Raw genomic sequence first — 22,768 nt, forward strand, 5'->3', positions numbered from 1 at the left:
AGACATTTGCCTTTTAGGGTTGCCCTAAAAAGAGCTAACAAAAAGGGTGACAGCCCTTAAACAGTTGCTTGGGGAGGAGGACATCTGCCTCTGTTTTACCAGCTATTCAGTGCTCAGGCCTTGCCTTGAAAAGAGCATGTGGGGCTGGGCAATAGTTCTCAGGCAGCCAGTTGTTATATGGCTTTTGTCTTAACGAAGCCACCCATTACTGTAGAGCCATAACTCGCAGGAAGCCAGCTGTCAGGGCTGTGGCTCAGGCCCCTCTGGGTGGGAGGCAAGGGGAGAGAAAGAGTGTCTGTGGCCAAATTCCCTTTTAGACACCTGAACCTGGCTTTGTAACCAGAGAGTTTCGTCTTTTCCTCACTCCCATCTTCCCTGAGGAGACCCGGCACCCTTCTTGCTCTCCAGCCTTGGAGAGACAGCAGGGACATGTCCGGGTCTAGATTCCTTGGTTTGCAACTCCCTAAGTGCTAGGCTGGGCTGGGCTGGGCTCTGCGGCGGCAGCGGATGGCTGGCGTTTGGCGCTCTGATCTAGCGCTTCCCTTTGAAATCTACCCCCTACTTTTTTTTTTTTTTTTTTAAACCAGGTATGATGATGTCAAACGTGATGCTGATGCTACAGTTACAGACACGGCCCCTGCTGGCGCAGCCTCTCTGATTCTCTCTTCCTCTCTACGTCCGGCGCTGGGGTTTTTTTCAGACAAGTGCATCTCCTAACCAGGTCACATTTCAGCTGCGACCCACTATCCGTCTGTCACCGGAGTCAGACCGCAGGAGGAGGGCTGAGGAAGACGACGGCGTTTGCTCCCCCAACTGCGGGGTGGGAAGAAGGACATTAAAATACTGCAGAAGTCAAGACCCCCACTCCCTCACCTCAGGTCGAATTCAGACCACGATGCGCGCTCCGGACTGCGGGCGGCTGGCGCTGCCGCTGCTGCTCCTCACAGTAGCTGCCCTGGCCGAAGGCGACGCCAAAAGGCTCAAGGAGGGCGAGACCCCCGGCAATTTCATGGAGGACGAGCAATGGCTGTCGTCCATCTCGCAGTACAGCGGCAAGATCAAGCACTGGAACCGCTTCCGAGACGTGAGTCTGCGGGGCTGGAGGGCCGAGGGCTGGGGCTGGGGGTTTGGGGAGGGAGCTTTGGAGCAGAGACCCTGGGGCTGGGAGTGGCGGCTGCATGTCGCAGCCACAGGCTCCCGCAGCCTAGCCGGTTAATTGCACCAAGAGTAAACAACGAGCACCCGCCGGGCTCCTGAGACCCCTCCTCATGTACTCCCCAGCCCAGGAGCTGGCGGGCTTGGGACCCCCAGTCCCACACCCTCCCAGAGCGAGGAGTTACTCTGGGGGCGTGCGTAAGCGACGAGGTCTCCCCTTCAGGCTGGGTGCGGAGAGGGGTGCGGGTTGCAGTGGGGCGGGGGGAAGGGGGCGGAGGGGAGTAGGGAGGGAGGGGCGGGGACCCTGACTTTGCCCGGGCTTCCGACCTGCTCCTCTTTTTTTTTTGGTGAGCCATCCCCAGGTGTCCCCCTGGGTGGATGCTGCAGGTTCCACATACGGGCCACTGCAGAAGGGGCTGGTCTGGGTGGGGCCGGCAGGGACAGTAGCATCGTCTTGCGCTTGCCTTCTATTCCCATCTTGGGCTTTGGGTAAAGGAGAGACAGAAGGGGACAGGGCCCTTGGTTGGCGCTTTGAGTTGGGGTCGGGGGGCGCTCTTAGCAATCCTCCTAAGGCGAGATGGTGAAAGGCGTGTCCGTGATGGGGGGGCTGGTGAAGGCAGTGAAAATACCGGAGGCCACCTCTGGGTGGCCCCCAGAGCCAGGTCTGGGGTCCCCATGCTGAGGGACGCGAGCACTAATGGAGGCTGGTTTTCCAGGACCAACCTTTCACGGGGGAGCGCGGCCCAGAAGTTGGGGAGCTCCAACCTGGAGGGAAGACTCCCTAGCCCAGTGGACTTGAAAAGCAGAGGGGAGAGCCCAGTAGCTGGGTATGGGAGCCCTTCGGGGACGCCCGATGGAACCCAGGCTTAACCTTGTGCCGGACTTTGCCGGGTAGGGGGTGGGGAGGCGGCTGCGGAGGAGCGGGCGTCGCTGCAGCACTTTGTTTACGGGCACCTGTAGATCAGAGGGGAAACTGAAGGCTGCCATGTTCGCAGAAGGGTAAGTAGGAGTGAGGAGGGGAGGGCAGAGGGCGTGGCTGGGGCCCAGAGAAGGGTCCGGGTGGGGGTGTGAGGTGCTGGATGTGCCCGGATGCTCCGGAGGAGAGGAACGATGGTACCCCGCGATCTGGTGCTTTCCAACACCCTGCACCAGAAAACCTCTCCTACGACCCCAATTCTTGCTCCTCATTCCCCAGATTCTCTCATCAGACCCACCTAGTATAACACAGGCCACACCGTGACCTTTCTCATCTTAAATTGTGTGCATCCAGAAGTTCCTTAGCAATGTGTTTAAAACACACATGCTTCATATGATTTCCAGCCTCATGATGGAAACAGGCAGAAATATGCATCTTTTTGTTACCCTGAAACAAGTGACTGTTTATCTCCAAAGTCAAACTGGTAGGTTGTAATTCATCAGGACTCTCATGCTGCCTGGTCCTCAGGGCTGAGTGGCCTGGGCCCGAGTGGGCGGTTTGCCCCACCCCACGGCTGGTCCAGTGACAGGAGCCTGGAGCTCCAGCAAGACCTTTTCCACGTCCCCTGCAGGCCCAGCATAGATTAGCTGCAGTCTCCTGCCGCTGCCTGGGAAGCAGCCCGGCCACAGCATCGAGAGCGTGGCAGCAGGCTGGCCCATCCTGAATCCATGTGTCACTTGTCCAGGCCTCCCTCTGACTCGTTGGCAGTTTGATCTTCCATAATGGGCTTAGTGAAGGTCAGAGGGAAAAGAAATGCTTAATCAGAACAGTACAGGTTTTAAAATAAAAGGTTCCTACCCACCTCCCTTCCACTGACTTCCAATAGCCAACTCTGTGGGTGAGGATAGATGACTGACTACATGACCCCTGGCACAGGGCTGCCCACCTGTCTCCCTGTACTGATGCCAATCACTTCCCCCTTCCTCCCATGCTCATCAGAAAAAAGCCACCAGAATGAAATTCTGCATGACCTGCCCCCATAGGATTCATGGAAAACTTCAAAGCATGTGTTGGTTTGCATGGCCTCAGGCATTTATAGTGTAGATTTCCTCTAAAACCCCATTTAAGGTAGCCCTGGCTATAGGAGAATGGGGTCAGGGAGAGAAGGAGGACAAGGAAGGGTGGGCAGGAGGACCTGGCTATAGGAATCCTTGGGCAGTTTCTGCAGAAATGCAGGAGGCTGCTAGCTCAGAGCCACTGCATTGCATAACTCTAGGGGTGCCATGGTGTGAATGGTGCCCCCTGGAGTTGTGCAGTGCACAGACCATGCACAGGGGCTCTGCGAGGACTGCAGACAGTTCTCATTCTTCCCCTGTTAGCAGAGGCCCCACTTCCCACCCTAAGGACTGAAGGCCCTCTAGTTGGGCACAGTAGCACCGGCTTGATGTACATTTCATCAGGCAAGCTTTCTTGAAAATATGCTCCTTCGCTTCTCAGAAGAGAGGTAGGAGTTTCTTTTGAACCTCTGAGGCATTGCCAGATGGACCCTGAACCTTGTTGATAATCAGTCACAAAATGGTGCAGGACCCCCACTCTGCCTCAGTGGAAGGGAGGCAGGCAAGCAGGGGGAATGGAATATTCTTGGGGAATAGGATCAAGGAGTCGATAGTGTGGGTGAGGGAAATGTCTCCATTTAATGGTTGGACTGAATTGAGGGGGGAGATTGAGGGAATCATGTCGAAGTGGTCAGGAGAAGGAAGGAGAGAAGGAAAGCGCGGGCCGTTGCTCCAGTGTGGAATTGGTCTGAGCTGGTTAGTGGGGAGTTCAGCTTAGCATTCTTCCTCTGAGCACTAGGATTATTAGGGGGGTGGGGTGTTGTGAAGGATTTACTGGCAGAGTAATCCTCCCCTCCAGTGGGCGCGGGGCTCTCACATGTGTCAGGAGAGGTCTCTGCCCTGCTGCCGGGAGGAGGGAATTTCAAGTCAGAGGAGATGGGGATCTAGCTGTACCCTGCTCTGTGCAGGCCTGGGCTTTTCGGAGCCCTGCTCCCTAGTGCTACTATCTCCGAATTCACTCCCTGCAGAAGTGGGTGGATTTTACCGCAGTCTTTGGAACAGAACATCCAGAGCCTGGTAGATAGAGATGGACACTTGAGAGGAGACAGGCCCATTACACAGCATTCTTCCTGGCAGCTTCCAAGAGCTGGCTGGACAGCACTGACCGTTCTTTTTCTTCTTGGCTCTTCTCTGCTTTGTACCACACATTACATTTTAATGATATTTATGAGGATCCAGCACAGTGCTGGGCACCCCGGAGGCACGCAGTTAGCACGTGTTGAATCACTGGTTGCAGGGAGTGCTTATATCTGCCAGTCCCTGCAGTCAGCACTTTATCCTTGTGCCCTCCAACAACCTGTGAGATAGTTACCATTACTTTATATTCCACCCTATATAGGACACAGAGGCACAGAGAAGCTGAGTAACTTATCCACGGTCAAATAGCGAGTAAGCAGCAGAGCTGGGATTTGAACCCAGGTCCTCTAACTCAACTTTGCTTTTTAGAGAACTCTAAGCCTAACCCTTAGTGGACATGGAAAAGAAGAGTCTACCCTGGCTTGTGCCCTATGGGCTCAATGATGTCTGGGCAGGAGCAGCACCTCCTAGGAAGGGGGGGGCCAAGGCTCTCAGTGTCTTTGGCAGCCTGCCACCAGCCTGGCCTAGCGACCCTCCAGAGCAGCTCTCTACCCAGGAGAGGCATGAGGCCTGGGTTCAGGTTCTGATTCTGCCACTGCCTGGCAACATTATGCCAGGTACGTCACATAACCTCTCTGAACTTCAGTTTCAGTCTAGGAGACTGAAATGGACACATGAACATGAAGACATCTTGTCAGAGGGCTGGGGGGCATCCATTTCAGGCAATATAGAAAGAAACTCCAACCCCATAGAAAAACCACCAGATGGATCAGTGTTTCTGGGGCTAGCCCACACCATGCCTCTGGCTCCATGAGAATGACACCGATGTATGTTTACTAATTCACTCATTCACTGCAGATCTGAGCACCTCCTCTAGGCCTGTGGCTTCACCATGAACCTGGGGTCTGGCCCAGGGAAACGTCGCCTGCTGGCTACTTAGGATTCTCATGTTTTTATGAACACCAAGTAGGCCAGTAGCAAGTTTCAGCCACAAAGGGCCTCCCTTGTTGCCACCCCTCCCCTCTCCCCACCCCATACTGCTGAACCAGTGCAAGTGTGGGAATGAGCTGCACAGGTGTTCGTGGATAAGTGTGGGTGTGTGAGAAGAACCCCAAACTGGGTCAGGATGGATTCCATCATTGGGATTTGGGGATGGGAGGCTGGGTCCTGCCCTGGCCTCCTCCTCCTCCACCTCCACTTTGGGTTCAAATCCTCTCCCACGCTGGAGGGGCTGGCGTCGCCCAGAGCAGTGTAGTGCAGCGAGAGACTCTTGAATACCCAGTGGGGCTCCAGGCCTTGGGAAGAGAGGGAGAGAAGAGCACTCTTTGCCTAGAGAGGCCGTCTGACTCTCCTCTCAACTTCCAGGCAGTCTGCAGAGGATGGCAAGCCAACACCACCCCCTCCATTCTCCAGAAGGTCAGAGGGCTGTCCGGAGGAGTGGAAGAGCTCTATCCTACCCTGAGCCCCAAGGGCCCTGGGAGGGTGCTCAGCTTGTCTTCCTCCCTGGGGGAGCCACTTCCAGTTTCTGGCCCTTGATTTTTCCCTTGGTTTAATGGGCAGCCCTTCCCTTGGTTTAATTCTGTGACTCCGGAAGATGAGGCTAGAGCCCGTCCACAGCCCTCCACCTGCACACATCCCCCCCCCCACCGCAACTGCCCCCTTGCCACAAGCTGAGCAGCAGGACTTTGGGTTTAGGAAAAGGATTTTCTTTTTGCTCCTGAGGAGGTATCTGTGACCAAGTCAGGGTTGAGCATGTATTAACCAGAGACCAAGAAACCTGAGAAATGAGGCCTAATGGCATCCTGGGGCAAACACCAGGCTGAGGATGGCCATACTGCCGCTGTGTAGGTTCCCTTGTAAGTGTAATGTGGGTCTTCTTAGGGCTATAGACAGGGAAAATGTGTCTAACCTTGGCAGGCAGACCCAGGCCCAGCTGCAAGCTGTAGGGTGATGGGATTCTTGAAATGTCGCAGCCTCTGACCCCCTGAGGGCTCAGCCAGTGTTCAGTTGTATGTGTAGCCCCTTCCTTGGGGTTGCTGCAGCATTTATTGGTCATACACACATTTGGCACATGCTGGTGCTGCTTTGCATCATCACTTATGCTGTGGGCTTGTATCTCAAGAGTCCTCCTGCTGGTGTTTATCACATTCCTCCCAAGGTAAGTCCCTGAGGGTAGGGTTTGGGGATAGACTGCTTTGTGACCTTACCACCCCGTCCTCAGAGCATTGCATGGGGTTTTTGTGCACACAGTATGTGCTCAGTATAAGTATATGCACCGTGGAATAGGAAAGGCAGGAAGGGTCTCAACTAACCTGTCCTCTGAGCCCCTCCCTCTTTTCCCCAGGGAGCAGCACTGTGGATTCAGGTGGTAGAGGGCAAAGGGAGAGCTGGGGCTGAGCCACGCTGACTATTTGGGGTGAGCTCTTCCTCTTTCTGGACCCTGAAAGGTTGGGATAGTCACAACTAGAACCCCGGCACCCTGACTCCAATGATTCATTTGTAGGATAAGGGAGTACATGCTGCCGTGAAGGAACATTATCCCGCAGGCCTCCCTGTTCTCCCCTGTGTCTGTGGGCCTGGACCTGGCTGCAGCCAGCCTTCCCCTTTCTCCTGGGAAGTAGGGGGCTCAAAATTTCCCCCCACCTCAATGGGCCCACCGAGCAGGTGACCCACCCATCAGACCTGTGGGTGGGTGAGCACAGGGCTTCCTCAGGTGGAGACCAGGTTCCCTGAGGCAGGGCATCCTGCCCCTTCTCTGACATCTGAGAAGAGGTCAAGGCTGCACACAGCAGGAAGGACAAGCCAGGCCGGGCCAGTGTCTTACTCTTGCTTGGACGCAAGCTGCTGGCTCCTTCCCTGATCCCTTGCTCCCTTGCACAGGTTAGAGGACGTGGAAGAGTCTGAACTTGTTAAGGCTCCTTTTCCCCTCTTCTCAAAGTTCTCAGCTTAGGAGAGGGGGGAGCAGAACTGCGGAGCCTCAGCAGCATTAAGCACTGAGCGCTGAGCCTCCACGTTTTACAGATAAAGGAACCGAGCACATCCAAGCCCATGTGCTCTTTCACAACCCCGTGTCTGTGTTTCCTCAGCTCCAGTGTCTGGCCCTCCTCAGAGATCCCTGGGATTTAAATCCTGCCCCCCACTCATGTTCCAGAAAGGAAACAGAGGTCCTGAGGCAGCTCAGAACAGAACTCCAGGCCCACCCTCCCCTATACCTCTCTCTTGTTCTCTGCCCTCAATGGACCCCTGGGGCCACTGCCTGAACCAGAAACACAAGGACTGGGGCCGAGATGCCCCTGGAACTGTGGAGAGCTCAGGCCCCGCGGAGTGTGGGGATGGGGGGTCAGCGCGGGCATACCTGAGGCCAGGTGGAGCTCCTGGCATGCTGGCAGTGATAAGCACATTTTTGTCCTCCAAGGAAATTCCTCCGAGCAGAGAGGAGGTGGGAGGCGGGGAGTCTGCCAGATGCCTGACTCCGTCTGTTTGTCCAGGCCTAACAGCCTCTGCCGTTCCCTCTGAGAGAGGGGCAAATATTTAATGACTGCCCCCCTCCCAGCCTCCTCCATGTGGAGGGTGCCGCCTCCTCAAGATGCCTTCCACCTGGGCCTGTGACAGGGGTGTCAGGCCTCAGCTGAGAAGGAGCCAGGCGGGCCCAACTTCACCCCTGCTTGTTCCTTTCTGGGTCCCTCCCTCTGTGCTCCCCGGCTCTTTGCAGGGAGAGGTAGGAGGAGCCCCCAGCTACAAGTTCCCCACTCCTGGGCCTTCTCAGTGCACTGGGTTGCATCAGAGTTTCCCTCGCCTGAGGAATGAGGCCAAAATAATGCCGGCTACGGGGCCTTTCAGAGGTTGAGAGAGGCCTGGCCCACTTCCATTTTTAGAGGTTCTCGATCTATTAAGAAATGAAGAAGTGCCATAATAGGGTTACAGAAGTTATGGTTTCTTTAAAGTCTCATGATGCACATCTTTCGGTCCTGTCGGTGTGCCTCTGGCTGTAGCGCCTCAACTGGAGAGGTCAGAAGTCTGCGTTTGAGGCTCCTTGTGACTGTGAGACCCAGAAGTGCCTCTTGTCCACCTTGTCCCCCAGACTCCCACCGTATGTGCTGAAGAACCCAGCTTCAGTGCTCCTGTTTCGTGAGTTTTGCAAGTATAGAGCTTCACAGTTTACAAAGTGCTCTCATAGCTGTTATCGCACTGGGTCCCTCCACAGCTCAGGGAGGAAGGCAAGGGAGTCACCCTTACTTTATAGGCAAGGGAAGGGGCTCCAGTGAGGGCAAGGCTCTCTAGGCCACAGTCTTGTTGGCAGTCAGAGGCCAGGCCAGGCCAGTACCCAGTGCCCTGATTCCACGCCAGGGCGAGGGTGGGGGGTGTCAGTCTCTCCATCACACTGTGCTGCAAAGAGGCAGGTGGAGATTTGCCCAGGTGGTTTTTAGCCCTGGGGCGCTGCTCTTCTTCTGCTTGATTCACTGCTGTGTCCCATCCTCCCCACCAGATGGAGAGGCTGGGGGAGATTGGGTTAATTCAAGCTGTGAAGTGAGCGGGTGATTTGGGTGCTAATTAAAATGACAGGAAGTAAACAGCGCTTGGAAACACCCAGCATGTGCCCCCTAAGCCCGACTAGGCTTGCGCACTCACTGCCGTTTCTCCCCCAGCTTGGCACAGTGGGCCCTGTCTCCATGGCAACCGGGCTGAGCTGCTGAGATCAAAGCAGGAGATGGGTTAGCTCCAAACCAGCCGAACCAGGGGCGGGTGAAGAGGGTTCTGGAAATGCGTGGAGAAGGGGGGCCCCCAGGTGTCTTCCCCCACCACCGCCAGTCTCTCCACTCTGCTTACAAGACTCTCTGCCTAGGGGTTGGAGCAGAGCTGGTGTGGTGGGAGAAACCACCCATGGGCTGGGATTGGGCCTCCTGGGTCCAGTCTTGGCCTGGGACTTTCTTTATCTGCGAAAATTTATGGAGCAATACAGGGTCCTAGTTATGGGCACAGATTCTGGAATCCCAGTTCTGGGGGTACCAATACTCTTCTGCTGTGCTGTTGATGTGTGATCCTGTATAAGTCACTTAACCTCTCCAAGCCTCAATTTTATCACCTGAGAAATAGGATGATAATAGTGATTTTCTCTTAAATTCTCATGAAGAGTAAAATGAGCCAATGAGTGCAAAGTGCATAGCGCAATGCCTGCCACACAGTAATTGCTCAAAAGATGTTAGCTATTATTAGAGTATTTTTACTATTGCTAGGTGCTGGGCATAGAAAGGTGAACTTTATATGGTCTCTGCCCTCGAGGAACTGGCCACCTAAATAGGGCAGAAGCAATGGCATTGCTTGGTGTAACCAGAGCAATAATAACTTCTACTAGGTGCAGTCCACCTGAAGGAAAACTAGATACGGGGCGAGGTTAGGGAAGATGAAGTGTGAAAGCCAGGTTTTGAAAGATAAATAGAAGTTCAGGGGCCGGATGCAAACATACATTCCAGAGGGTGAAGAAGGCTGTGCCGAGGCCTGGCCAGAGTGATACATCCACTGGAAGGACATGGGGACAGGAAGAGACTCAGAGAAGATGGGCTTTCTTCTATAGGTGACAGGGAACCCTGTGAGGGTTTTTAAATGTAATATTTATTGTGGTTTTTTTCCCCCTTCATTACAAAAGTAATACATGTTCATTGTAGAAATTTTAGAAACTTGGAAAAAGGCAGAAAGATGCCCAGATTCTCTACTCCTCTCCCCCAGAGGAAACCACTGTTAACATTTTGATATGAATGCTTTTTACCTAATCATCTTTAAACATTTTTTTTTCAAAATAAGAGCAAGCTATATATTTAGCGAAGGGTTTTAAGGTGGGAGAAACATGATCAGAATTATCTTCTAGACAGATCCCTGTGGCTGCAGGGGTGTGGAAGATGGGCGGGGTCAGGGAGAGCCCAGAGGAGACCCTGCAGTGAGTGAGGCCGGGGTTGCTAGGGTGGGACCAGTGGGCATGGTGAGGGGAAGGCAGGCTGGAGGGAGAGCAGGAGGTGGAGTAGACAGGACTTGCTCCTCTCACTGAGACCCCTTGGGGGCAACTCTCCTCACACCCCACTGGTCTCTTGCTCTCCCAGTGGTGGCCACTCTCTTCTCCATTTGCAGGGGCCCCTCATGTGGCCTCTCCCTGCCCATTTCCTGTCCCTCCACCATTTTTTCCACCTGAAGTTTCTGGTCTCTTCTGCTATAACAGCTTTTATTTGTTGAGTATTTTGTGGACACCAGGCACCCTTCAGATACCATCTCCTTTAATCTCTGAGCGGTCCAGGAGTTAGGTGCTGAGCTCCTACAGGCCGAGGTGCTTGCCCGAGGTACGCTGGTAAGGGAGCATGGGCTTCTGTGGGACTCCAGGGCCCTCTTTCCCCCTCATCCCCCTCTTTGGCTGGCTGCTCCCATTCTTCTGGAACTGAGGGTCCTGGGATCCAGAACTACTTCAGCCTCCCCCAACCTCATCCATCACAGCGGAGACAAGGAGCTTAGCTAGAATCCAGGGCAACCCTTGTATACAAAAGGGGCTCAATCCCTGTATCCTGAATCAGGGGGAGTCTTAGCCTCACTTGGGTTGGGGTGGGTGGAGATGGCTCCCCACCAGGGCTCTCACAAAGCAGCTGGATGGTGAAATAGCCCTTTCTTTGAACTCTCTCTTCCCCCAGCCCACTCCCCCCTGGATTTCTAATCAGAAATTCTTGGTATTGACCTTTGAGAACCTTCTTTGTTCTGAGTCCCAAAGGCTTCTGCTCCCAGCCTGGTTGGAGGTTAAGGCGTTAGGTTAGGTCCAGAGTGAGGGAGAGAATGAGCAGGCGTCAAGGCCCTCAGCTAACGCCCCTCCCTGCTCCAGTTCAGGTGTGGGTGGGTTCCGGGGCACACAGACCTTGTTGGTTGAAAGCAGGTGACTCACACAAGCCACTTCCCCTGTCCTCTTCACAACCTCATGCCCACTCCCCTTCCAGAGGATGATGGAGCAGATGGCAAGACCCCAACTCCATGAAGGCCAGACCCTACTTTTGCCCCAACTTGTAACCCTGGCCTCAACCACTTGGCCATGCTCAGCCTCATTTCCCATCTGTGGTGAGTGGACACCAGGGGAGGGACCCCTCCACCCTGATGAGTTCCTGGAGAAGAAGGGCTGGGTCTGGGCTAGGTTCCTTTGGCCCTGGCATAAAGGGAAATTATGCCGCAGTTCCCTGTCGGCTGCCTGGCGGTCTTCTTAGAAGCTTGCCCAGGGGCTCAAGAGGGTTCCAGCCACGTCCTGTGGAATTGGGTGGGTGCCTGAGCCAGGAGCCTGGGCTGGTCTGTTCAGTGTCCAGGGGGCCGCCCAGGCCACGTTCTCCAGAAGCCCCTCCTGTGGCTTTCCTCCTGCTGCTCCTGGGTCCAAGGACTGCAGGACACTTGGCTGCTTGGACACATATGTGGGTTGTTACTTAGTTTCTAGATAAAAACCAACTGGCATTGGGTGAACTGTCTTGAAGTGTCCTTCTTTCCTACGAACACCCAGTACACACTGTTGCTTCACGTGTGTGCATGGATACAGATGCTCACAGACGACACGCATGCCTGCACATACAGGTGTTTTGGGACACACGCCTATGAGTGTGCATGTGTGAAGACCCAAATGAATGCACACACGTGTGCGTGTGCAGAAGCACACACTCAGGTTTGCACCTGACCCCAGCGTGCTCTACCTGGGTCTGATGCCAACTGCTTGATCGGCATGGCCCCTCTCTGGCCTTTGCCCAGGAGGCTGTGTTGATAAGGGCTCTTGCCCCTGCCTGTTCCTGATGCTTGTCAACTTCCAGGGGACACATCAGAGGCCTCAGAGCCCTTGGGCTTTCAAGGCCTTGTGGGTGCCCTCTGGTGCAGGACCCCCATGCCCTCTTCCCCAGGCCTGACAGGAGTCTGGTCCCTTCCCACCCCTACCCCACAGTGTGGCCTCATCCTTGCATAGTTTTGATCCTTGGGTGGGACTCACGATGAGGAGGCAGCTGCACGTGGCTTCTCCTGCCCCTTGTCCTCCAGCACCTGGACCCCTATGCAGAGGAGGCCGGCAGCTGGCTCCTTGGCACTGCCAGCCTCCGGTCCAGAGAAGCCCTCTCCCGCCTGCCTGGCAGAGCTGCTACTGGGAGCACCTTGGGAGCTGTTTACTGGTTTTCAGCTGCTGCCTCCACCCCTCAGGAGAAAGTGGGGAAACCAGAGCAGCTGGGGTTTTATGCCAGTGAGCTAGGCTGGGTGGGAGCTGCTCTGCCTCTGGCCACTGCGGGGTCCACAGGCCCAGGGGAGGGACTTGCAGCCAGAGGAGGGTGAGGAGAGAGCTCCCATGTGCCCCGGGTGCCCGACAGTGTGCGGTATCCAGAAGAGAGGTCTGTGCTGGGCATTGGGTGACCTGGGTTCTGAGACGGTGGGACTTGGGTCAGGTCATTTCTTGTCTCTGGACTTCCCGGCCTCTCCTGCACATAGAAGGGGCTGGGACAGATGACCTCAGAGGGCCTTTTCAGGATCTTCTGAGTCTGAGGATTTGCAGCTGGGCGATGGTAACTGAGGAAGCTGTTGGGAGGGGCCATGGTCCCCCTTCCTCTCAGTGCACCATCTGAGTTCTGCATGCAAGTCAGACCTTGACTGAAAAACAGGTGTCAGGGGAGGGGACTGCCTAGGAAGGACTGTCAGGGAGGGGACTACCTACCCTGGTAGAAGGAGAGAGGGTGTTTCTGGAACAGCCAGGGCATAGGCATGAGAATCACTTCCCAGGCAGTATGGGCCCCTCAGACATCTGTCCTGATGGTGGGGTGAGGGCTGGTTCCTTTGGGACCAGCTTCAGGGCCTGAAGTAGAGGGATGGGGCCTCACCCTTAAAGCCATGGGCCTCACCTCTACTGCTCCTAAGGCCAGCCCTGAGCGGGCTCCGGCCTCAAGCTCTCTTTTGTAAAGACATAGGAGTACTGTTCTCCAGTTGGAGGCCATAGAGGTCAGAGGATGGTAGCAATCAAAGACCATTGCCCAGCATCCACAGTCACGTGATGAGGCCTGGGGAGCCCTGACCACGTGGTCTGAGGGTAGGCCTCACACTAAAATCCTCGTCTCTCCCTCTCTCCTCCTGCTCCGGTTCCCGTGGCCTGCTGCTGCTTGCTGATCCCCAGGAGGTAGAGGTGAGTACTGCCTGGGGCTCCACTGCATATGTATCTGCAGCTACACACCCCACTCTCTTCTCTTCTCAGTTGCACACTTACCCCAATTTCTCCTTCCCTGCGTCATCCAGTGTGGGATGGGGGGCGTGGAATAAGGAGATAGGGGAATAGGGGAGAGGCCGGAAGAGATTCTGGACATGAGTTTAGGGGGATAGAGGTCTGGGGGAGGCAGCTGGTGGGGCCTGGGTGGACAGGGGTCATCTGGGAAACCACGAGGATGGTGGCAGTTGGCATGTGGAAGCAGTGGCCCAGCCTTCTCCTCTGTTGGCCCTGGAGTTGAACTTCGGCTCTAGGATGTAAATCTTAGCCCTTCCCTTCTCCCTCACCCGCTCTGTCCTTCCCTAGGACGACTACATCAGGAGCTGGGAGGACAGTCAGCAAGGAGATGAAGGTAACATGCCCCTCCCACATTGGGGAAGGTGACTGACACCCATGAGGACTTGAGACCAGAGGGCAAGTCCTGATCATGGCTTTGGACGCTCCTTGGGGAGCCGGACCAAATGGGGATGGAATTTCCAAGCCGAGGAGCTCTGGTTATCAAGGGCTGATAGAGAGAGGGGCTTCCCAGCTCAGAAGTGGGGCTGGGGGCTCCTGGGCTCTCTAACACTGAGTCCCAGGTGACCTGTGTCCTAACTCTGTGTCCCTGCAGCCCTGGATACCACCAAGGACCCCTGCCAGAAGGTGAAGTGCAGCCGTCACAAAGTGTGCATTGCCCAGGGCTACCAGCGGGCAATGTGCATCAGCCGCAAGAAGCTGGAGCACAGGTGAGGGCCTTGGGGAGGTGGGAGGCCTGGAGGGGGTTTGCTTAAAGAGCAAGGGCTTAACTAATACATAGGAGAGGATCAGTTATCTTTTGCTTCGGAACAAAGTACTCCAAAGCTTAGTGGCTTAAAACAACAAATGTGTGTTATCTCACACAGTTTCTGTCAGGAATCAGATGTGGTTCTATTGGATGGTTCTGGCTTAGGGACTGTCAGGAGGTTACAGTCAAGATGCTGGCTGAGGCTGCATCATCTGAAGGCTGCACTCAGGATGGAGGATCCACTTCCAAGCTCACTCACTTGGCTGTTGGCCCTAGTCAAGGGGACTTCTCCGTAGGGCTGCTTGAGTGTCCTCACAACATGGCAGCTGGCTTCCTGTAAGGCAAGTCATTCAAGGGAGAGAGCAAGGAGGAAGCCACATTTATGACCTAGTCTTAGAAGTCACACATTGTTACTCCTGCCACCTCTATTTGTTAAGAGCGAGTCTTAAGCACTGCCACACTCTAGGGGAGGGGAATTAGGTTCCATGTTTTGAAGGGAGGAGTGTCAAAGAATCTGTGGACATATTTCAAAACCACCACACTGTATGAGATCAGACACCAAACTGTGGGACCCAGGGAAAAGCACATTTCGTCTCTGGGCCTCGGTGTCCATATCCGTAAGACAAATAGGTTGGCCCAGATAGTTTGAGGTTCCTTCCAGCTCTGACATGGAGCCACTTCATGAAATATTTAAGGTTGTAGCTTCTGAGGCTTTTAGAGGAGGGAAGGAGTGAGGGGCATTTGAGGCCTTAGCTCCAGCCCAAGGACAAGACCCTGCCTGACTCCAAGACCCCCTGGAGAAGGTCCTATTTCCCTCCCCTTTCTCCTTAATCATAGAATCAGAGACCAGAGACTTGGGGTTGCAATCTTAGATGCCTCTAGGGGCCTGGCAGGTAATGTAAATGCATGAAGAGAGCTTGGTGACAGACCACTCTGGTGAGCCCAGGCCTTGTGGAAATGCAGGACCAGGACTCCCATATCTTCCATTTTAACTAGGCCAGAAATCCAGGGTTTTTTTATGTGAACTCTTCCATTTTGCAAATGTTCATGAATAACCCAATTAAAAACAAAAACCCTTGGTGGTCAAACAAAACGATCCTACAGGCCAGATGTGACCCATGGGCCATCAGTTTGCAACCTTTGATTTGGTCTTACCCCTTACGCAAGTGTGAGTCCCTTTTACATCTTACACTTGGGCCTGGAGTTGCAACCTGAGGGCCCTGCTGGAAAGGGGAAGCTGGGGGTCTATACCCTGCCCTGTTGGTTCCACCTTTATGAGCTAGAAGAGGGTCTGGCTGGGGGTGATGGGAGGTGGGCAGGGGCAGGGAGGCAGCTGCATCTACTATAGATCACCAAGAGCAACTTCTTTTTGGAACCAGTCTCCTGAACCCTCCCTTGCCCTGTCCGTCTCTCATTTTTGCTTCCACCCCTGTGCCCTCCCATTCTGCTCCTCCTGTAGGATCAAGCAGCCTGCCCTGAAACTCCATGGAAACAAAGACACCATGTGTAAGCCCTGTCACATGGCCCACCTCGCCTCCGTCTGCGGCTCTGATGGCCACACTTACAGCTCAGTGGTGAGGAGCTCTGGCCCCAGGAGGGGTGGGGGTGGGGTGCACTGGAGTCCGCAGGGAGCAGAGAGGACAGCTCAGCTGGGCTTTCTGTGGGGCTCCCAGTACTGCTATGGGGCCGGATGCACTTGTCACCGCATTCAGCGTGGCCGACCACAGCAGGGGAACCAATCCCGGGAGTCTGAGCCAGACCCTGCCCCTGACCTTGGGCAGGTGCAGGTGGGAGCTGGGGCCTGGAGGAGACCGGTAACTGCAAGTCAGAGTAAGTGAGGAAAGGGCCTCATGAAAGTATGGAGGGCAATGGAAGGAAGGAGCTCCGTCGTCTAGGTGCTGGGGGTTGAAATCTTCCCATGGGTGGGTATCCACGTGGACAGGATGGTTCACCAGCAAGCACCAGGCATTCTGGGGCAGGAGGAAGTAATCCTCCGTGAGATGACAATGTGGGAGGGAACGGTGGTTGGGTGAATGAATTCCAACTTGATGGGATATTTGTGAGGGTTAAATGAGACAGTATTTGTGAAAGCATTTTATAAACTTTAAAGTACCCTAGAAATGCGGGTGCTAATTGTGAATGCTTCTGCTAGCTGTGAGGAGTTGCTTGGTGTCTGGAGGGCATGGACTGTTAGCTGGAGTTGGGTTCTGGGGCTTAGGAACCCTTTTGGGGTGAGATGCAGATTTAAGAGTCACCCGTTGTGGGTGATGATTGACGCTGGGGAGGGGATGAGGTCACCCAGGGAGAATAAGGCAGAGAGAGAGAATAAGCAAAGGGGCAGAAGCTGCATGGAGGAGGGGTACAGAGGATGTAGGCGGAGCTGGTAGAGAGAGGAGGAGAGCGCTGAGTCACACCACCTGAGGGCAAAGTGGGGTTTGGGCAGGAGGCTGTGGTTTGAGGGTCCCAGTGCTGCCCTGTGGGGAGGTGGAGGTCATCGGGAGGTCTGGCTTCCAGCCCAGCCCCGTGGCCTTGGCTGAGTCACTGGGCTTCTCTGAGCTTCCGTGTTCTCTGCTGAGTACGAGAAACACAATTCCTCCCTCACAGAACTGTCGGGGCCAGGTGAGGTCACGTTGTAAAATGCTACGAGGACCCGCTTCCATGAGCGGTCATCCCATGGGGAGAAAACAGACACGACCAGGGGAAAACATTCGAAGGGCGAGGAATGGATGAACCCCTCTGGAAACTGTAAAGGACAGGGAATTAGCAGATGTTCAGTAGCCAGTAGCTGTTTGTTATCAAGAGAGCCCATGGAGGTGACTGTGGGAAGGCCATGAGGGAGGGGCCCACAGCCGGTTACCTAGGAGCCAAGGGACTGTGGGGGGGGAAGAGGAGAGGCCAAGAGGGCGAGGAGGGGTGGGTGAGTGGGGGTGAGGGGATGGGGGTTTCCTGGGAAGAACTACTGTGCAGAGAGGCAGGCTGGTGCGGAGTGGGGCTCCTGGGAGCCTTTGAGTCCCCCCGCTTCCTGGGCCTGCTGCCCCTGACCACTGTACACCTGTGGCCTCCAGGGGGATTAGGAGGGCCGCTCCAGGCTGTTTGTGGGTCTGTCCCTCCCATCTCCAAGGAGGAAGGCAGATGTGGCTGCCATGGTTGGCTGGAGGGTGCCCCTAGCAGTGCCCCCGTCACCCAGCCCGACCTTTCTTTTTGTGCAGTGTAAGCTGGAGCAGCAGGCATGCCTGAGCAGCAAGCAGCTGACGGTGAGATGCGAGGGCCCCTGCCCCTGCCCCACGGAGCAGGCCGCCACCTCCTCCACAGATGGCAAACCAGGTAATGAGTGCTGGGCCGCAGCCAGGCTAGGAATGGGAGGCGACTCACTGCCAGGGCCCCGGGACGCCTCCTTCAGGAGAAGTAGCAAAGACAGGGACAGGCCTGAGGGACCTGTGGGTCTGGAGGTCTGGTTTACACGGAGCAGGAGGGCCGCCGCCTCATCCCAGGGAGACTGCGCTGGGTGTTTTTAGTGCTAGGGAGTGAGGCGGAGGAGGAAGGTGGGAGAGGAGGAGAGAGTGCCTCTGATTTCTAACTCCCCTTCCCTCTGGCATCCCACTGCCCAGCCTCCAGGCCTGTAGGGCAGCACCCCCAGCTGAGACCATGCTTGCTGCTTCACCCCACCTTCACCCTCCACCCCCTTCTCCCTGTTCTGCCGACTGCAGAGACCTGCACGGGCCAGGACCTGGCTGACTTGGGGGATCGGCTGCGGGACTGGTTCCAGCTCCTTCATGAGAACTCCAAGCAGAACGGCTCAGCCAGCAGTGGGGCCCACCCGGCCAGTGGTACAGGAGCTGGTTGCTCTGCAGGGGAGGAGGGTGGGAGATGGGGGGACGGGGGTACACTGAGCCACCTGGCTGCACTGGGGAGCACCCACTTTTGCTCCTTCCTGCCAGACCCTGAGCCCCTAAAAGAACCTAAACCTCAGAACAAGGGGAGGGAGGCTTGATCAGACAGGAGGGATTTGGGGTAGCTAACAGGAGGAACTTCTTAAAATGAGTGGAAGGAAGCTAAAGCCTGAAATGGGTAGCCAAGGGAAGGTAAGGAATTATTTTCCCTGAAGGGCTTTCAAAACAGGGTTTTGACTGGTTTGGGTGCAGTCCTATGCAGAGGCCGAGGGATGGGCCTTCAGCCACTCTTGAATTTCTCAACGCCATGGTTGGATTCTGAGCTGTCCTGACCCTGAACAGAGGGCTGGGGCTGACAGAGAGGTGGAGGGATGGATGGACAGATGGATGGAGCGATTTACCTTGAGCAGGTCTGAACCGTGGCCTTCTCCCCAGGGCTGGACAAGAGCCTGGGGGCCAGCTGCAAGGACTCCATTGGCTGGATGTTCTCCAAGCTGGACACCAGTGCTGACCTCTTCCTGGACCAGACGGAGCTGGCTGCCGTCAACCTGGACAAGTACGAGGTCTGCATCCGCCCCTTCTTCAACTCCTGCGACACCTACAAGGATGGCCATGTTTCTACCGCCGAGTGGTGCTTCTGCTTCTGGAGGGAGAGTGAGTGTGGCCCCTCCCAGGGCCCCAGACCCCCTGCCCTGCTGTGCAGGCTCTGCCCCTTGCTCCAGGCTGTCTTTGGGAGTCGGGGTGGCTCCCTCTTGGCTACCTCCCCATGCCCAGAACTTTTCATGCTCCCCCACTTCCTGCACTCTCTCAGCACCTCATCCCTTGGAGCCCAGGGAAGCCAGCACTTGAACTCCCTTCCTCGGCAGGCTCCAAGGTGGATTTTGTGGGTCCTGAAGCTTATGCACTTTCGGAGGCCTGCTTTAAGGAAGAGTATTAAAAACTACACATGTAAAATTTCTAGGGCCCCTCAGAGGGCTTGGAAGGGGCTCAGGGTTCCTGAAGCTGAAGCTAGGTTGGCTCCTCAGTGATTCTACCTTTAGGCCCATCTCACAGTACTCGCCCCAAATATGTGATTGTGCGTGTGATCATTAGCCTTAGAGATACAACGTTGTTTGTCAGCTTTATGTATCCTGAGCCAGGGCAGGACATGTGCTTAGAGATCATCTAGGCCAAGTGAATAACCATCATCGATGGTTAAACTGAGGTTCCGAGGGCTCAGCTGACCAGCCAGAGGTGGGGTAGCCTGTGCTCTGCCCCTGGTGTTTGGCCTGGTCCCCACTGTGGTCGTGTGATGGGAGTATACAGCAACTGTGGCCCGAGGCTGGGGCTTCCTCTAGGGTTCCGCCATAGCTGGTGTGGGACGCTGGTCAGGCAACTGAATCTTTCCGAGTTCAGTTTCTTCGTCCGAATAGGGAGATAACGATACCTCAGAGACTGTTGTGAAGATGAAGTGAGAAAATCTGGGTGCAGAGCACCATGTAAATCACAGATCCCTCTGCCAGTGTGGGGTATTTTGACCAGTTTTACTGCCTGTAACTGCCCAGCCTTCCTGCTCTCTCTGCACAGCTCCAGCACTTTTACTTCCCAGGCCTTTGGAGCTCGTGCTGTCCATTCTGTATAGTAGCCTTCTTGGGCAGGAAGCTGGGAGCTGCTCTCATTTTACAGACAGCCAGGCCCCCGCTGGGAAGGGCTAGGGGACTTCTCAAGGTCACAGACAAGTTAGATTTGGCTGCCAGTTATCTTCAGGCTTCCATCTAATGTTCCCTCCAGTCTTATGTTGCCCCCGGGCCCTCTCACCCTGGGGAATCTGTGCATTCACCTCCTCTTCTGAATCCTGTTTACCCATCCCATGAGTGGCCAAAACCCTCAGAGATACCCCTGGGCTTCTTGGGGGGCCTCAGCACATCCCACAGCCATGGAACAGCCTCTCCCAGTTGGAGCCTGGGTGTTCTTATCTGGCAGAGCCCCTGTGCCAGTTTTGGAGACCTTAGAAGGATCAGTGCATCCCACTGTGGGGCAGCCCTGTGTCAGAGCCTGGGTATTTTCATCTTGCAGAGCCCTCTGACGGGGTTTCTAAGCCTTGAGGGGGCTCAGTGAGTCCCATCAGCACCATGGGACAGCCCCCATCAGAGGCTGATTCTCTCCCTGCAGAGCCCCCCTGCCTGGCAGAGCTGGAGCGTATCCAGATCCAGGAGGCTGCCAAGAAGAAGCCAGGTGAGGGGGCTGGGCTCGGCTCAGAGGAGGAGTCAGGTGCCCCGGGGTCCCTCTGAGGCCCAGAGGCTCTAGCCACTGGGTATCATGGAAGGTGCAGAGTTCAGAGGAGGCCCTGGCTTAGGAAGACAGGAGAGGGAAACTCCCTCCTGTCTTTATCCTCGTGGTGGGGAAAGGTCTCCCAACCAGCCCCTCAATAAGTGTGTTTTAAGCACTAATTTTGTGCCCATTCCTGCCAGGACTGGAGGTAGGGATACGGAAGGTTCCTAGAACTCTCTGTTCAATTCACTTCAGCCAGGGTGTGTGCAAAGCCCATAGCAGATGCTCGTGTTCTCGGCAAACATTTGAGTGCCAGCCCTGGAGAGACAACAGCAAACCCAGCCTAGGTCAGAACTGATGGGCAAGACAGTAGTGGTCCCTGGCCTCATAAAGCACACGGGCTACTTGGGGAAACACAACCCACAAGGTGACACACCAGAAAGACAGAGCGACCGGTTGTGGCTCCTGTATGTAGCTGAGGTGCTGAGGGAGAGCACAGTGGACAGAAGTCAGCTTGGGGTCAGCGAAGGCCTCTCTGGGGAGCTGGTGTTCAAGAGGAGACCTGAGGGATGAGAACGAGGTAGCCAGGAGCAGTGCTGAGGGCAGGAAAACGTTCTTGGGACACAGAAAGGACCCGTGTGGCTGAGCGTGGTGGTTGAGGGGACAGAGGTCCGAGGGGCAGATCCCATGGGGCCTTATAGCTCCTGGGTGCAGCTTGGCTTGGCCTTTAACTGGGTAGTGAGACCGGCACATATGAAACCAAACACTGGAACCTCCCTGCAAAGCCGTATTGACTGAGAACCCAGTGGCCTTTGGGGGCAGGCACTAGTGCCACTTCTGCCAGGAAGCCAGGATCTTCCTCCTGGTGGAAGCAATCCTCTCTGGTCTGCATTCCCCTGCCCTGGGCCTTAGGGCACATGTCCTGGGGTGCCTGGTGTTAACATTTCTATGTTATCTCACTCCTACTAAGTGGGCAGAGTCTTATCACTGGGGCCCCAGAGTGGGGATGTCAGCCGGTGTCTGTTAAGTGAACAGAGGAGCAGCCTGAGGGCAGGTCAGCATCAGAGGGCTGGGAGGAGAAGCTGGCATTGCAGGCAGGAGACAGCCAGGCAGAGGAGCAGCTGTAGGATGGAGGGCGTCTGGCACAACGAGGTCACACTGGCCGTCCTGCAGGACTTGGGAACTGTGGAGGCAGATGGGAGCCATTGTAGGGGCTGAGCAGGTGGTTTAGAAAGGCAGGTTTTCTTGTTTCTGGTCAGTCAAGCTGGAATAAATGCTGGCGTCCAACCCTGGACGTCTGAGCTTGTTGGGGGGTCAGTACCTGCACTGGCTGGGATCTGGTGGGGTCTGGGCCCTTGTGAACCCAAGGTCCCAGGGCCACCTCTGGGAAGAGCCCACACCCCGAGGCCCCTGCTCTGACCCTGCGGGGCGTGCCCCATTCAGGAGTCTTCATCCCGAGCTGTGACGAGGATGGCTACTACCGGAAGATGCAGTGCGACCAGAGCAGCGGCGACTGCTGGTGTGTGGACCAGCTGGGCCTGGAGCTGACGGGCACCCGCACGCACGGGAGCCCTGACTGCGGTAAGGACCGGACAGCCACCAGAGGCCCAGCTCGGTGTGGCAAGGTTTCCTGCTAGCAGGATGCTAACCTGCCCCTTGGCTTGTTCCCCTCACAGACGACATCGTGGGCTTCTCAGGGGACTTTGGGAGCGGTGTCGGCTGGGAGGACGAGGAGGAGAAGGAGACAGAGGAAGCAGGCGAGGAGGCGGAAGAGGAGGGCGAGGCTGGCGAGGCGGATGATGGAGGCTACATCTGGTAGATGGCCCGCGGGGCGCTGGGGCAGGCCAGGGTGCTGACGGCCGGGGAGACAGGCCAGCAGAGGCCTGGACAGAGCAGGCAGATGGCGAACGGATCCAGAAAATAACAGTCTGAAGCTACCCTGGCTCCAACGGGGAGGACCCGATGTGCAAGTGCGCATGGCACGTGTGTGGCGTGTGTGGCATGTATGGCCGGGATGTGTGAATGTGTGTGTGTGTGTGTGTGTGTGTGTGTGTGTGTGTGTGTGTGGCATGCACTGAAAAACGTGTCCTTGGTCCACACTGCTACTGGCAGAGTGAGTTACCCAAAGGCCCCTTCGGCCTCCTTGTAGTTGTTTCCTTTCCATTTTAGTTTTAAAATACACACATACACACACTGCAAGGTCAAAACTGATTAAATGAGATGCCCCCTTGCCAGTCCCCCAGCCCCATCCAGGCCCACCCTGACACCCTGGGATTCCTTGTCCTGATTTGCTACCCTCTCCTCAATCAGTCCTCCCTCCTCCTGCCCCTGCCCCTCTCTCTTTCCCTTCTGGAGTCAAGCCCTGGCCTG

At 55.7% G+C, this 22,768-nt stretch overlaps 1 protein-coding gene across 2 annotated transcripts; it reads left to right on the forward strand.

Annotated features, from left to right (window-relative positions):
* Window positions 1-857: 857 nt before the first annotated feature.
* SPOCK2 (SPARC (osteonectin), cwcv and kazal like domains proteoglycan 2) lies at window positions 858-22,217 on the forward strand (the record flags this gene model as incomplete). Of its 2 annotated transcripts, XM_082854328.1 has the most annotated exons (10): window positions 858-1,084; window positions 13,802-13,847; window positions 14,106-14,220; window positions 15,718-15,832; window positions 17,468-17,582; window positions 17,966-18,085; window positions 18,584-18,802; window positions 20,300-20,362; window positions 21,842-21,979; window positions 22,075-22,217. In XM_082854328.1, the coding sequence occupies exons 1-10, from the start codon at window positions 896-898 to the stop codon at window positions 22,215-22,217; spliced, it is 1,263 nt and encodes a 420-aa protein (XP_082710454.1). In that variant the 5' UTR covers window positions 858-895. The 2 variants fall into 2 exon arrangements, with proteins under 2 accessions (XP_082710454.1, XP_082710455.1); XM_082854329.1 differs by lacking the exons at window positions 13,802-13,847; window positions 14,106-14,220; window positions 15,718-15,832; ... (4 more) ...; window positions 21,842-21,979; window positions 22,075-22,217 and adding an exon at window positions 2,351-2,395.
* Between the last annotated feature and the right edge of the window lie 551 nt (window positions 22,218-22,768).

The sequence above is a fragment of the Leucopleurus acutus genome (assembly GCF_964270905.1).
Source record: "Leucopleurus acutus genome assembly, chromosome: 14".
Taxonomy (NCBI): Eukaryota; Metazoa; Chordata; class Mammalia; order Artiodactyla; family Delphinidae; genus Leucopleurus; species Leucopleurus acutus.